The sequence below is a fragment of the Kogia breviceps genome, chromosome X, assembly GCF_026419965.1.
Source record: "Kogia breviceps isolate mKogBre1 chromosome X, mKogBre1 haplotype 1, whole genome shotgun sequence".
Classification (NCBI taxonomy): Eukaryota; Metazoa; Chordata; class Mammalia; order Artiodactyla; family Physeteridae; genus Kogia; species Kogia breviceps.
The window spans coordinates 18,315,027-18,331,807 of NC_081330.1; the positions used below are offsets into that span (position 1 = coordinate 18,315,027).

The 16,781-nt window shown below is 38.0% G+C and overlaps 1 protein-coding gene and 1 long non-coding RNA gene across 2 annotated transcripts in view; both read left to right on the forward strand.

The window, feature by feature from the left end:
* LOC136793460 (uncharacterized) overlaps positions 1-16,781 on the forward strand; it is a 274,292-nt gene that overhangs the window by 183,334 nt on the left and 74,177 nt on the right. The gene's annotated exons all lie outside the window — the stretch shown is intronic.
* LOC131748019 (olfactory receptor 5J3-like) lies at positions 7,040-12,433 on the forward strand. Its single transcript, XM_059050130.1, has 4 exons — positions 7,040-7,267; positions 9,546-9,731; positions 11,464-11,886; positions 12,050-12,433. The coding sequence occupies exons 1-4, from the start codon at positions 7,040-7,042 to the stop codon at positions 12,431-12,433; spliced, it is 1,221 nt and encodes a 406-aa protein (XP_058906113.1).

Genomic DNA, 16,781 nt, shown 5'->3' on the forward strand with positions numbered 1-16,781 from the left:
TGTCATACAGCGTGAAATAGGTCAGAAAGAGAAAAACAAATACCGTATGCTAACACATATATATGGAATCTAAAAAAAAAAAAAAAGGTTCTGAAGGACCTAGGGTGAGGACAGGAATAAAGACGCAGACATAGAGAATGGACTTGAGGACACGGGGAGGGGAAGGGTAAGCTGGGACGAAGTGAGAGAGTGGCATGGACTTATATATACTACCAAATGTAAAATAGATAGCTAGTGGGAAGCAGCCACATAGCACAGGGAGATCAGCTCGGTGCTTTTTGACCACCAAGAGGGGTGGGATAGGGAGGGTGTGAGGGAGACACAAGAGGGAAGAAATATGGGGATATATGTATATGTATAGCTGATTCACTTTGTTATAAAGCAGAAGCTAACATACCATTGTAAAGCAATTATACTCCAATAAAGATGTTAAAAAAAAAAAAGATGGTGCTGTCTCATGCTTCATGACTTAATTTTTACACTTCAGCCAGAGAGAATACAATTGTTACTGGTTGAAATCCCCAGTGTAAGTTTTGTAAACGTGGACAGTAAAACCAAGGCTGGAAATAATTGGAAAAGTGTTGTAGAAAGAGAGCCTTAAATGCCAAGCTGTTAAATGGGAAATTAATCCAGTAAGACTGGGAAGACACATGAGTTATATTGAGAAGGGAGTGACAGAGTGAGAACTTTGCTTCTCGATTGGGAAACAGAAACAAAACTGATTCTCAGGGTCCTTATCCTTTGGGTTTCAATTATTAAGTGAAAACTATACCAAGATTAGGCCCTAGATCATCGACCCCTTTCTTGCTATCTATGCGAAGATGCAAGTTACAGCAAGGAAAAACGGCAAGAGTGGAAGATGTAGTATACCTGTTCTCTTTACAGCCTCCTGGGTTCTGCAGCCTTGCTTTTCTAGCTTCACTCAATTTCACTGTCCTTTCCCATAATTTGGTAACCAGCCCTTAAGAGATGGAATTTAAAATCCATAAATGTGGAGCAAAGAGCGTTTTTTATGCCATAAAAGATCATTGAGGTTGAACAGAGACATTAGAGTTAGCATTGACAATCACAAGTTGAGACCCTCACCAACCTGAAGGCAAGGTACTGCGCCAGAAGACCTCTCAGATCAAATTCCTGTCCAGATTGCTGAGTCTGTGTCTTGGGAGTTCTGTCCTAGATGACTTTTGGAAACCATGGGAGAGAAATCCCAGTGTAGTGGCAAAATTCCTTCTCCAAGAGATGACTGATCTTCCTCAGCATTACCTTTGGTTTAACCCCTCTCTTTGGACTGTTCATCGTCTTGTATACTGTCATCATAATGGGGAACCTGGACATGGTCACTCTCATGGGGGTTAGTCTCAATTTATCTTTCAGTTTTGCCTAGATTTGGGGCATTCAATTTCTCCTTTCTCAAATTTCTAGCAAAGTTGGTTTCCAAGCCTGGGCTACCCTTCTCTTTCTGAGGTCCTAAAGCACAATGAGAATCTTAAGCATCTTGTGTATCACAGCGTTCTTTCTCTTAACATGAATGACCTGTGATGACTTTGTCACTATCTGTGGCCCTTTATTCTCCCTTGTCACTAGTCCAAGAGATTCAACTGACCATCAACTCAGGAGTCCTCCCAGCTCTTATATTCCACCCCTCCTTCTTCAGTTCTCACTTCTGTTCACTTCGGTGCCATTCCTGCCAAGTTCAAGCTGATTTCCAAAACATGATTTCCAGCTTTGAACTCCCTGATTTCACTAACTGCAATACAATTCTTCTCAGCCTGTGCTATGGAATCACCTACCTCCACCCCACGATCCTGACATGGTTACTTCCTAGGAAGAGAGAGGGTGTTTTCTCATTCTACAGTGAGGTGATCTCCATGCCAAAACAAAAGATCTGGAGAAAAAAGTTTTGATAGAATATTTTTTCAGAATTCCATCCATCATTCTTTTCCACCTGTTCAGATGAAACTTTCATTAAAAGTTTTGAGGTATCACTAGTCTAGTTCATTAAAAGTAAACAACATTTTACAATAGTCCCTTAATGTAGACTATATGTTTTATGAAGTCCAATGAAGTAACTCATTTCATATCAAAGGCATTGCTTTTAATACACTACCATTAATGAAATATTTGCTTGAAGATAAGAGGTGTGTTTAAACCTTTATTATTAAAGTGTTAATGTGCAAATAAGGGCTTGTTTTCTTGTCTCTGATGAGTCTCAGAAATTTCTACATGACTCATATAGGTACAGACTTGTACTATCTACTTCAGTAGCGTAGCTGGTTCCCATATTATGATCCCATGGAAACAAAGTCCCTTATGTAGGAAATTGAGGTTCAGATAGGTTATATCCCAAGGTCAACACAGATGGTGTGGTAGTGCTGGGATTGTAACCTTTTTATGTTTGTTTCCCAAGTTTCTGCTCCTTGCACTACATATTTCTAACCTGATATCAGGGAGTATGTCCATTAAATGGGGATTTGCTTGGTGGTATATCATTCATAGGGTGCTTTAAAAGATCTTGAAATTTTAAGTGGCTTGATTGACCATTTGGACTTCAGAGATTGTGAAAGACTTAAAGCTCACATATAGCAACAAAGGCAGCATGCTTTTTGAATGAACCATTTGGAACCTGAAATGTGATGTTTATTTTAGCTGAAGCAAAATAAAAATATTACATCTCTCCAGTCATAATGGAAGTCAGTGAGAAAATACGATTTTCTATATGGTAGGCTATTCACTTTACATTCAACTTGTTATGAATGCATTTAATCTATAACCCCTGCATGACTGGTACCTAATTTTCTCCTGCAATCACCTACATATTTCCTTGTTGTACAATAAATTTTAAGTTCACCAGTCCCAATTGCTAGGATAGTGCACTGCATGAGCTCAGAAGGCACTCCATAAATATCCAATGACTTTATCTCTGGCTCATGTTTCTCTATTTCCCAAGTCCTTTCATTCCACCACTAGAAGGTCTAATCCACAACATGGTAATCATAATCATCTTGGACTCCCTTTAGTTAGTAATGTAGTCAAATGCCTTTATTCTGTTGGCTGTAAACCATTTACATCCAAATGCATTTGTCTGAAACTGTAAGAGCTTCCAGGGAGAACTTCCAGGGCAGAAATGTTTTTTGTTTGTTTTGCTGAGTAGTTAATAGTCCATTGTATGGCTGTACCACAATTTGTTTTACCATTCATCCACTGAAGGATGTTTAGAATGTTTCCAGTTTTTCACTATTATGAACAAAGCTGTTATAAACAATTCTATATAAATTTTTATCTGAGTATAAGTATTCGTTTCTCTAAGAAAAATTGCCAAGAGTACAATTGCTTGGTCATATGGTAGGTGCATTTTTAACATGATAAGAAACTTCCAATAAGTTTTCTAGAGTGGCTGTACCATTTTGCATTCCCAAGAACAACGTATAAGAATTCCAGTTGCTCCACATTCTCACCAGACTAATATTCCAAAAGACATTCTAATAGGTGTATAGTGTTATCTTGTTTTTAATTTGCATCTGCCTAATGACAAATGATGTTAAATATCTTCTCCTGTGCTTATTTTCTATCTGTATATTCTCTTCAGTGAAATGTCTGTTTATGCCCTTTGCCCATTTTTTAATTGGATTGTTTTTTTACTGTTGAGTTTTCAGAGTTATTTATATATCCTGGATACAAGTCCTTTGTCGGATGTATGAATTGCAAATATTTTCTCCCAGTCTTTGTCTTTTCACCTTCATGGCAGCACCTTTGACAGAGAAAAGGTTCTTAATTTTAACAAAGAACTTATTTATTTTTTTCTTTTATATATCATGGTTTTCATTTCCTTTCTAAGAACTTTTGCTTAAACTCAGATTATATAAGTTTTCTCCTATGTTTTCCATAAGCTTTAAAGCTTTACATTTTATATTTATATCTATGCACCATTTGGAGTTAATTTTTGTATCAGGTGTGAAGTTGAGGTCAGAGTTCATTTTTGTTTTTATTTTTCTCCATATGAATGGCTGTTTGTTCCATTTGATGAAAAGACTACAATTCCTCCAATGAATTGCTTTTATACCTTTGTCAAAGACCAAATGGCCACATTTGCATCTGTCTATTTCTCAAATATCTATTCTGATCCATTGATCCAAGGGTCTATTCCTTTGACAATGCATACTGCATTCATTACTGTAGATTTATTCAAAGTCTTAAAACCTGTTAGTGTGAGTCCTTCAACTTTGTTCTTTTTCTCAAAATTGTTTTAACTATTTTATTTTCTTTTTCCTTTTATATAAAATTTAGAATATAGAAATTCCTATTGTCTATAGTAACAATAACCATAAAATTCTGCTGTGATTTTCATTGCTATTACATTAAATTTATAGATTACTTTGGGGAGAACGGACATCTTTATTACATTGACTCCTCCAATCCATGCTCATGGTATGTCTTACCATTTATATCTTCCTTGAAATCTTTCATCAGAATTTTATAGTTTTCAGCATACAAATCCTATACAAGTTTGTAATATTAATACTTGGCAATTTCTTTTTTGGACCCATTTAAAATGATATACATATATTTTCATAATTTTTACTTCTAATTGTCCATTGCTTGAATTTAGAAATACAATTAACTGTTTGCAGATGACATGATACTACACATAGAAAATTCTAAAGATGCCACCAGAAAGCTACTAGAGTGCACCAATGAATTCAGTAAAGTTGCATGATATAAAATTAATATACAGAAATCTGTTACATTTCTATACACTAACAACAGTGTATCAGGAAGAGAAATTAAGAAACAATCCCATTTACCATCACATCAAAAAGAATAAAATACCTAGGAATAAACCTACCTAAGGAGGCAAAAGACCTGTACTCCAAAAACTATAAGACACTGATGAAAGAAATTAAGGAAGACACAAATAAGACTCCCCTGGTGGTCCAGTGGTTAAGACCCCACACTCCCAATGCAGGAAGCATGAGTTGAATCCCTGGTCAGGGAACTAAGATCCTGCATGCCACACTGCATGGCCAAAAACTAGAACAAATAATTTTAAAATTTGTATGGGAACACAAAAGACCCTACATAGCCAAAACAATCTTGAGAAAGAACAGAGCTGGAGGAATCATGCTCCCTGACTTCACACTGTACTACAAAGCTATGAGAATCAAAACAGTATGGTACTGGCACAAAAATAGATACATAGATCAATGGGACAGAATAGAGAGCCCATAAAGAAACCCACACACTTATGGTCAATTAATCTATGACAAAGGAGGCAAGAATACACAGTAGAGAAAAGACAGCTTCTTCAATAAGTGGTGCTGGGAAAACTGGACAGCTACATTTAAAGGAATGAAATTAGAACATTCTCTAACACCATACACAAAAATAAACTCAAAATGGATTAAAGACATAAATGTAAGACCAGATACTATAAATCTCCTAGAGGAAAACATAAGCAGAACACTTTTTAACATAAATCACAGCAATATCTTTTTTGGATCCGTCTCCTGAAGTAAAGGAAATAAAAGCAAAAATAAACAAATGAAACTAATTAAACTTAATAGTTTCTGCACAGCAAAGGAAACCATTGAGAAAGTAAAAAGACAACCTACTGAATGGGATAAAATACTTCCAAATGATATGACTGATAAGGGATTAATATCCAACATATACAAACCGCTCATACAACTCAACATCAAAAAAACAAACAACCTGATTAACAAATGGGCAAAAGAACTGAATAGACAATTTTCCACAGAGGAAATGCAGATGGCCAACAGGAACATGAAAAGATACTCAACATCCCTAATCATCAGGGAAATGCAAATCAAGATCACAATGAGCTATCACCTCACACCTGTCAGAATGGCTATTTTCAAAGACCAAAAATAACAAATGTTGGCAAGGATGTAGAGAAAAGGGAACCTTCATACACTGTTGGTGGGAATGTTAATCGGTGCAGCCACCATGGAAAACAGTATGGATGTTTCTCAAAAAGCTAAAAATAGAATTACCATATGACCCAGCAATCACCCTCTTGGGTATATATCCAAAAAAACCCCAAAACACACGCTAATTCAAAAAGGTACGTGCACCCCAATGTTCATAGCAGCATTATTTACAATTGCCAAGATATGGAAGAAATCTAAGTGTCCATCAGTAGATGAATGGATAAAGAAGGTATGGTTTATATATGCAGTGGAATACTACTCAGCCATAAAAAGAATGAAATTTTGCCATTTGCAGCAACATGGATGGGGGTGGAGAGCATTATGCTAAGTGAAATAAGTCAGACAGGGAAAGACAACTACTGTATGATATCACTTATATGTGGAATCTAAAAATTACAACAAGCTAGTGAATATAACAAAAAAGAATCAGACTCACAGATATAGAACAAACTAGTGGTTACCAGTGGGGGCGGGAGAGAGAGGGGCAACATAGGGGTGGGGGAGTGGGAGGCACAAACTATTGGGTGTAAGACAGGCTCAAGGATGTATTGTACAACATGGGGAATATAGCCAATATTTTGCAATAACTGTAAATGGAAAGTAACATTTTAAAATTGTGTAAAATATTTTTAAAATACCAAGAGGGGAAACACATTTGGGTATCATCAAGGCTATCCCTCATGTCCTCCAGAAATGCATGGCACAGATGGAGAAATGTCAGAAAGGTCACTCACTTCGGCATTGCAAGGAAGGAAATGCTTTCAGCGAGGCATAAATCCACAGCCTTCACAATTTGGAGAACTAATTTACTCCATTGCTCCTATCAAATAGTTAGGGATGGTGCAATGCTCACTAATAAACACCTACGAGAAAAAAATCAGGGACTACACTGATGCCATTGTCAGAAATCCTTATAAATGAGGCATTTTATGGCACCATCAGAATTTTGCTTCTAGCCATTGAGAGATATTTGGAGCTTGAGAAGTAGTTAGTGTGCAGGGCTGAGTGCCCAGAAGGTATTGCATCTACAGTATTCAAATGTCTACAGGCAGTGACAATGGATATAGACATCCCCGTTAATATATCACAACATGGGAAAGAGATACAGGTCTCTACGTGAAAACATTCAGGCTCCAATTTGGTCTGCTGGCACATTACTTCGTTCGTCCCTGAGCATTAATGACTTAGCCTTTAAGTTGTTATCCCATAACCTCCATTTCAGCAAAGGCTGCAGTCGTGATGAACAAAATGGCTCATTTTACCCTGTGCGGTGTAATGCCCCCAAGATAATTAAATTTGGGGGCAGCGTTCTTCAATACGTGAGTCAGCCCATCATACCATAACAGAAGCTCATAAACTGGTTCAAATATCACCTAATGTACCACAATTTAACTTGAAGAAAAAAATAGTTTCTCCTTTAAATGGCTACAAAATCTGCACAGCCAAGCAACAGAATTAAATGAATCAGCCCACAAGAGACATGTCTATAAAGTCTACTTTTTAAACACTTTTCTTGCTTTAAAATCAATAGCTTTAGCCCTTAAAATGCATCACAACTTGGTATTTTCTATAAAAGCTGCTGATGAGCCAGCACCAAAGGAGACTGAAGCTGCTTTCGCCTTCCAAATGAGAGACCATGTGTGTATGTGTGTGAGCACATCCACACGTGTGCATGTATTGGGGAGTGGGAATGGAGTGTATGCGGGGGATATTATTAACTTACTATTGATTTTGTATTCCCAGGTCCTAACACAATGAAAATCATATGACAGATATTTAATAAACATTTATTGAATAGAAAAAATAAAACAAATGCATAGAACCAAATCCAGTCTGATAAAAAATGAAACAGTATGGTACAAGGCAGCTGGCTGCCACATATATCTCAGGTACAAGTGTATTTTATTAGAACACTGAGTGGTACTCAGAGACTTTACTGACCACATAAAAACTAATTAAATAATTCTTTAATGCTTAAAGTAATTTATAGTTTATAATCAGAGTAAAAGGTTGAGTAAACAAGGTAATATGACAGATCATAAAATGAGAAATATATTCTTACTACCATCTTCTGTATGGGTCATTTATCCTTAATTCCTAGAATCCATATGTTTGGGGAAACAACTGGTATTTTAATTGTGGGTAAGACTTTTTAATATGACTAAGAATGTATTTTAGATAAAAAGTTTATAACACAATATATCTCATAGTCAAGTTGATTCTTCCAACTCTTCCTAAAACATCTCAGTGGTGACTACAGGTCCCCCAACTCTCAGTATGAGTCAGTGAAAACACCCCGCTGGGGATGGCTCTGCTTACTGCTTCAGCCATCTTGGACGTCACAGCTGCTCAGTCCTTGAGCTTACTTTCCTCAGCATCTCAGGAGACCAGTCACAAAGACAGAAACTTTGCTATATTAATGATTCTGACAACTACACAGAAAAGGCCAAGCCTGGAGGGGGAAGTGGGGAGGGAAGTATAACTTGGAGCTTAGTTCCAGAGGCTTTACTGTTGTGGGCACACAAACTTATCTGCGCTTGCCAAGGGAACATCTGGAGAAAGCCCAACCACTGATGCTGAGCTGAAGCATTTTCAATGAGTACAGAAACAGAAAAGTGGCTGGTGGATATTTGTGACTTCTAGAGACATTCAAAGAATACAGGTGGGTGATAAAGGACAGGGGTGCTTGCAGATTAAACTTTGAATGTCCCACATATTCAGTCATCCCTAGTCAACTTTCTTCCACCTGGAGACGGCAGCTCTGGGTAGAATTTAGGAGACCTCGGTTCTATTCCTGACAATGTCACTAAGCATCTGGGTGTACTCTGGACTTTGTATGGCTAGCTTCTCTCCATTCAGATTCTAGCTCCTAATATCAACTCCTCAGGCAGGTTTTACCTTCCACTCTACCTAATGTTGCCTTTCCAAACTCTGAGTTCTCTCTATTCCGTTAGCTTGTTTGGTTTTCTTTATAATTTTATTTTTCAAATATTACTTATGTCTTTGTTTGTTAGTTGGTTGGCCATCTCTTCCTTTAGATTGTAAAGTCCATGAGAATATCCGTAGTGGTATCCAATGAATATTAGTTGAGTGAACGAAGGCATGCATGTCCAAGAACAAACTGCATAACTTTTTGTGGCTTCAACTCATCATCTATAAAATTAAGAGAAACCATCTTGATTATTTCCAAGGTTAGCATGATAACAGAGAAAGGATGGATTTGTAAACCCCTTGGGAAAAAACGAACAATCTCTAATTGTATGACTCTATATTTAGAAAAGACAACATGGATACAACAATAGCATTAGAATACTGCAGAACTATATTTGAATGTAGATTCTGCCACTTAACAGCTATGAGATCTTAAGCAAGGCACTGAAATTCTCCAAGCCTCGGTTGCCTGGTTTGTAAGGTGGAAATGCTAGTAATAGTAGTTACTTGCTAAGGTGGTTAAGAAGATTAAGTAAAATGATCTATGTCAATCACCCAGCATAATGTGTGGCACTTACTAGGTACTTTATTAATGGTATTTATTACTATATTCAGGATAGTATTTAACATTTTAACAACGAGTACTATGTACTGTGGAAATTTCAGTTCCCAAAGATGGCCATAAACGTGACTTTAATGGAACAACAGCCAAAAGCAGGCAGCCACCACTTTGGAGGGGCAGAAGGGCAACAAGCATTAGCGTACAGGTTGCTGGAGGATAATCTATTTTTCTCTTCCAGGGTCTCCCTTGTAGCCCACAAGAACATGGAGGCCAGTGTTGTGAAAGCCAAGGTGTGCTGGCAGGTGTCAGGGAAGCACCCAGGGAGGAGGAGGCTCAAGAGCAGCAACTTAGCAGTCGTCATAGAACTTTCTAAAAGTTGACATGGCTATCCCAGTGCATGCTTTCTGAATATATGCCCTGACTATATTTATCTTTACAAAACATTTTCCTGGAGACTCTCCTTGGATCTTTGCAGTGATCTTGTGAGTACAGAAGAGCGAGGGTTATTATGCCCATTTTACAGGTGAAGATACTATGACCCAGAAAGGACTTACCAAATTCTATAGAGCAAAAAATAGTATGGAATCAGAACTCAAACCCAGATATTCTGACTCTAAATCCAATGATATAAATTCTCTGTGCAATGCTATAATTTGTCCTTCACTGTCTCAGCTCTTAACAGGAAAAACAATATTAAAATAAAGTACGGTCAGGCATTGTCAATCTTCCTGACTAAGAGAAAGGATAGAAATGACCCTAAGCAGAATTCTACATTGTGATTTCTAAGCCGCTCCCTGTGTTCTGATAGGGATATGGATTCCGTGTTTCTGAAAGAGGGGAGCTCAGAGGCTGTTATCTACTCCAAATGGAAGGAATACTGTAGACAGGACACCTGGGTCCGAGTTCTGGCACTTCCATCAAATCCCGGGCCAACTTTGGGCAAATTACTCCCCTTTTTGATGTCCTGATTTCTGGATTCCTCCCTCTTGAAAACAGTATTAGATTAGAGTAGCAGTTCTCACCCTTTTTACTGCCTCAACACACTGGAGAATCACAAACACGATGAGTGGTAACAGGAGCTAAGTTAGGGAAGGATTCTTAAAGAGGCAAAAGGCAGAATCTAAAAGGGGCCTCTGTGTGGTTTGAACAGATAAACTAGGAGATTCCCAAACATTATAAAAGCTACCACATGCCTAGTGTGTACCAGACACTGTGCTAAGGGCTTTACATGAATTATTTCATCTTCACAGTAAATTAATGAAGTAGGAACATTTTGGTACTCTCCTATTAAAGATGAGGAAACTGAAGCTCAGATAGGTTAACTAGCTTGTCTAAGGTCACACAGCTAGTAAGCCATAGTATTGGATTCTAACCCCCCTATAATTGACCCTGGAGCTTGCCCTCTTACCTCTGTATTTTATTGTTTTATATTATATTCCTCCTCCACTCATCCCCTGCTGTCCCTCAAACACACAACTGATAATGAAAGAACTAGTAAGTTTGTAGAGTCCCTCCCATGTCTAAGATTTGTGTCCTCGACTTTATATTCAGGCTAAACTTTAGCTGAGGACAGGTTCGGTGCTGGGAAGAAGTATGTAGAAGGAGGAGGAAAATTAGGATTCACTGAGTACCTGCTTTCCTCCCATGCCTTGCTAGATATTTTACATACACCTACCATCACCTTTAGTCCTTACAAGATTGGTATTTTATCCCTGTTTACAAAGAAGACTCAGAGAGGTTAAGACACTCCCCCAAGGTCACAGAGAAAAGAAGTGGCAAAATTTGAGATTAAGAACCATTCTTCTGACTTCAAATTCCATCCTTATACCTTTAAACCTTGTATACAATAGGCTGGAGGGTAGCAAGAAATAAGTGAGCCAGGATGAAGTATTTGTCACAGTTGACACACACAACTGGGTGTGTCATGCCCTAGGTAGCCAGGACCAGATCCTACAGGTCTCTGTTTAAGGACTTGAGCTGTACACGTCTCCCTATTGTCATGCATATCCCTCCCTCCCGCAGACCTGCAGTGGCCCAATGGGAGCAGGCAATGCCAGTGAGTTGAGCGAATTCTTCCTTGTGGGCTTCACCAATGAGCTTCAGCTTCAGCCCATCCTCCTCGCCCTCTTCTTCCTCATCTATGCAGTCACAGTAGTTGGAAACCTGGGCCTCCTTGTTCTCATTGTGGTGAGCTCCCGACTCCACACTCCCATGTATTTCTTCTTCAGCAACCTGTCCTTCATTGATTTCTGTTATTCTTCCATCACCGTCCCCAAAATGCTGATGGGGTTTTTCTCTGGTTGCCAAACCATCTCCTTCTCTGGTTGTGTGGTCCAGACAAGCTGCTGTGTGATCTTTGCTGTCACTGAGTTCTTCCTCTTGGCCACCATGGCCTATGACCACTATGTGGCCATCTGCAGCCCTCTGCTCTACCATATCATCAAGGTTCTATTTGCAGCTAGTGGCTGCCAGCTATGCAGTGGGCCTAATGAACACAGTGCTCCTCACTAGCACAACCTTTCATCTGACCTTCTGTAAGTCCCATGTCATCACTCATTACTTCTGTGATATTTCTCCCCTTTGAAAACTCTCCTGCTCTGACACACAGGTCCTTCAGGTTCTCCTGTTTGTTTCTGGTGGTTTTAATGTGTCTGTGTCCCTGACAGTAGTCCTGGTCTCCTACACATGTGTCTTCATGGCTATTATCAGAATCCCCTCAGCCCAGGGCAAACACAAGACATTCTCCACTTGTGCATTCCACCTGACTGATGTCAGTTTGTACTATGGAACCACGGTATTCATTTACTTGTGCCCAACCTCTGAGTACTTACTAGGCAGGGAAAGGCTGGTCTCTGTATTTTACACAGTGGTCATCCCCATGCTCAACCCCATGATCTACAGTCTGAGGAACAAAGATACGAAGGAAACATTTGGGAATGTTCTTAAGAAGACCTCACAATTCTTCCCCCTCCCCATACCCAGATTTCCATGATGTGCAATGCAATAAAGGAAAGACAGAGAAGGGAAGAAGAGGTAGGTGTTGTATTTTTGGCCACCAACCATGTCTCAAGCATTATTCTAGGAATTTTAAATACGTTAGACCTTGAATCCTCTCCACAACTCTGAAAGTCAAATATTATTATTTTAATTTTACGGATGAGGAAACTGAGGCCCTGAGTGATTTGGAGATTTGTCCAAGGTCATATAGCTTGAATGCAGTGGAAACTAGATTTCAATTCAGGACTGCCTGACTCTGAAACTCCCTTTCTATTACATTACACTGTTTCTGCATAAGCCAAGATGCCGCCCTCTCTATTAACCTTCAGGGTCCAAGGTTTCTGATTTTTTTTTCCCTTTCTGGTAAATCTGGTCTCTCAAATTTATATTAGTTTCTGTCCCCTAAGACCCACTCCGTTTTCCATAGCCAATTCTTTATCTGTGGCTTTGTATTATGCTTGATCTGGTCATTAAATTAATGAACACGTTGTATACAGAGTCCTATACCAGATGCAGGGGGTGGAGAGGGATAACAAGGAAGAAATCTATGGTCACTAACTTTTGGAATCTTTCAATTAATTTATGGAAGACAGAAGATCCCACCCAAAAGGCAACTGAACTATGACTTTTCATTTAAATGGACATTTATTGAGTCCTTTCTATGTGATAAATGCCAAATCAGTTACCTCATAATCCTCCTAAGAACTCTGTGATATAGGCACTATTGTTGCTCCCATTTTACAGATGAGAATACTATAGCTAAAAAGCATTAAGTAACTCACTCAAGTTATCTGTATCTGTATATCTTCTTTGGAGAAATGTCTATTTAGTTCTTCTGCCCATTTTTGGATTGGGTTGTTTGTTTTTTTGTTATTGAGCTACCTGAGTTGCTTATAAATTTTGGATATTAATCCTTTGTCAGTTGCTTCATTTGCAAATATTTTCTCCCATTCTGAGGGTTGTCTTTTCATCTTGTTTATGGTAACCTTTGCTGTGCAAAACCTTTTAAGTTTCATTAGGTCCCATTTGTTTATTTTTGTTTTCATTTCCATTTCTCTAGGAGATGGGTCAAAAAGGATCTTGCTGTGATTTATATCATAGAGTGTTCTGCCTATGTTTTCCTCTAAGAGTTTGATAGTGTCTGGCCTTACATTTAGGTCTATAACCTATTTTGAGTTTATTTTTGTGTGTGGTGTTAGGGAGTGTTCTCATTTCATACTTTTAAATGTAGCTGTCCAGATTTCCCAGCACCACTTATTGAAGAGGCTGTCTTTTTCCACTGTATATCCTTCCCTCCTTTATCAAAGATACGGTGACCATATGTGTGTGGGTTTATCTCTGGGCTTTCTATCCTGTTCCATTGATCTTTATTTCTGTTTTTGTGCCAGTACCATACTGTCTTGATTACTGTGGCCTTGTAGAATAGTCTGAAGTCAGGGAGCCTGATTCCTCCAGCTCCATTTTTCGTTCTCAAGATTGCTTTGGCCATTTGGGGTCTTTTGTGTTTCCATACAAATTGTGAAATTTTTTATTCTAGTTCTGTAAAAAATGCCAGTGGTAATTTGATAGGGATTGCATTGAATCTGTAGTTTGCTTTGGGTAGTAGAGTCATTTTCACAATGTTGATTCTTCCAATCCAAGAACATGGTATATTTCTCCACCTATTTGTATCATCTTTAATTTCTTTCACCAGTGTCTTATAGTTTTCTGCATACAAGTCTTTTGTCTCCTTAGGTAGGTTTATTCCTAGATATTTTATTCTTTTTGTTGCAGTGGTAAATGGGAGTGTTTTCTTAATTTCCCTCTCAGATTTTTCATCATTAGTGTATAAGAATGCCAGAGATTTCTGTGCATGAATTTTGTACCCTGCTACTTTACCAAATTCATTGATTAGCTCTAGTAGTTTTCTGGTAGCATCCTTAGGATTCTCTATGTATAGTATCATGTCATCTGCAAACAGTGACAGCTTTACTTCTTCTTTTCCTATTTGGATTCCCTTTATTTCTGTTTTTTCTCTAATTGCTGTGGCAAGAACTTCCAAAACTATGTTGAATAAAAGTGGTGAGAGTGGGCAACCTTGTCTTGTTCCTCATCTTAGTGGAATTGTTTTCAGTTTTTCACCATTGAGAATGATGCTGGCTGTGGGTTTGTAATATACGGCCTTTATTATGTTGAGGAAAGTTCCCTCTAGGCCTACTTTCTGTAGGGTTTTTATCATAAATCGGTGTTGAATTTTGTCAAAAGCTTTCTCTGCATCGATTGAGATGATCATATGGTTTTTCTCCTTCAATTTGTTGATATGGTGTATCACGTTGATTGATTTGCATATATTGAAGAATCCTTGCATTCCTGGAATAAACCCCACTTGATCATGGTGTATGATCCTTTTAATGTGCTGTTGGATTCTGTTTGCTAGTACTTTGTTGAGAAGTTTTGCATCGATGTTCATCAGTGATATTGGCCTGTACTTGTCTTTCTTTGTGACATCTTTGGTTTTGGTATGAGGGTAATGGTGGCCTCATAGAATGAGTTTGGGAGTGTTCCTTCCTCTGCTATCTTTTGGAAGAGTTTGAGAAGGATAGGTGTTAGCTCTTCTCTAAATGTTTGATAGAATTCGCCTGTGAAGCCATCTGGTCCTGGGCTTTTGTTTGTTGGAAGATTTTAATCACAGTTTCAGTTTCAGTGCTTGTGATTGGTCTGTTCATATTTTCTATTTCTTCCTGGTTCAGTCTTCGCAGCTTGTTCATTTCTAAGAATTTGTCCATTTCTTCCAGGTTGTTCATTTTATTGTCATACAGTTGCTTGTAGTAATCTCTAATAATCTTTTGTATTTCTGCAGTGTCACTTGTTACATCTCCTTTTTCATTTCTAATTCTATTGATTTGAGTCTTCTCCCTTTTTTTCTTGATGAGTCTGGCTAATGGTTTATCAATTTTATTTATCTTCTCAAAGAACCAGCTTTTAGTTTTATTGATCTTTGCTATCGTTTCCTTCATTTCTTTTTCATTTATTTCTGATCTGATCTTTATGATTTCTTTCCTTCTGCTAAATTTGGGGCGTTTTTTGTTCTTCTTTCTCTAATTGCTTTAGGTGCAAAGTTAGGTTGTTTATTCGAGATGTTTCCTGTTTCTTAAAGTATGATTGTATTGCTATATACTTCCCTCTTAGAACTGCTTTTGCTGTATCCCATGGGTTTTGGGTCGTCGAGTCTCCATTGCCATTTGTTTCTAAGTATTTTTTGATTTCCTCTTTGATTTCTTCAGTGATCACTTCGTTATTAAGTAGTGTATTGTTTAGCCTCCATTTGTTTGTGTTTTTCACGGATCATTTCCTGTAATTGATATCTAGTCTCATAGTGTTGTGGTCGGAAAAGATACTTGATATGATTTCAATTTTCTTAAATTTTGCCAAGTGTTGATTTTTGACCCAAGATATGATCTATCCTGGAGAATATTCCATGAGCACTTGAGAAAAATGTGTATTCTGTTGTTTTTGGATGGAATGTCCTATAAATATTAATTAAGTCCATCTTGTGTAATGTATCATTTAAAGCTTGTGTTTCCTTATTTATGTTCATTTTGAATGATCTGTCCATTGGTGAAAGTGGGGTGTTAAAGTCCCCTACTATGATTGTGTTACTGTCGATTTCCCCTTTTATGGCTGTTAGTATTTGCCTTATGTATTGAGGTGCTCCTATGTTGGGTGCATAAATATTTACAATTGTTATATCTTCTTGGATTGATCCCTTGATCATTATGTAGTGTCCTTCTTTGTCTCTTGTAATAGTTTTTATTTTAAAGTCTGTTTTGTCTGATATGAGAATTGCTACTCCAGCTTTCTTTGGATTTGCATTTGCATGGAATATCTTTTTCCATCCCCTCACTTTCAGTCTGTATGTGTCCCTAGGTCTGAAGTGGGTCTCTTGTAGACAGCATATATATGGGTCTTGTTTTTGTATCCATTCAGCCAGTCTGTGTCTTTTGGTGGGAGCATTTAATCCATTTACATTTAAGGTAATTATTGATATGTATGTTCCTACTACCATTTACTTAAATGTTTCGGGTTGTTCTTGTACGTCTTTTCCTTCTCTTGTGTTTCTTGCCTAGAGAAGTTCCTTTAGCATTTGTTGTAAAGCTGGTTTGGTGGTGCTGAACTCTCTCAGCTTTTGCTTGTCTGTAAAGGTTTTAATTTCTCCATCAAATCTGAATGAGATCCTTGCTGGTTAGAGTAATCTTGGTTGTAAGATTTTTTTCCTTCATCACTTTAAGTATGTCCTGCCGCTCCCTTCTGGCTTGTAGAGTTTCTGCTGAAAGATCAGATGTTAACCTTCTGGGGATTCCCAT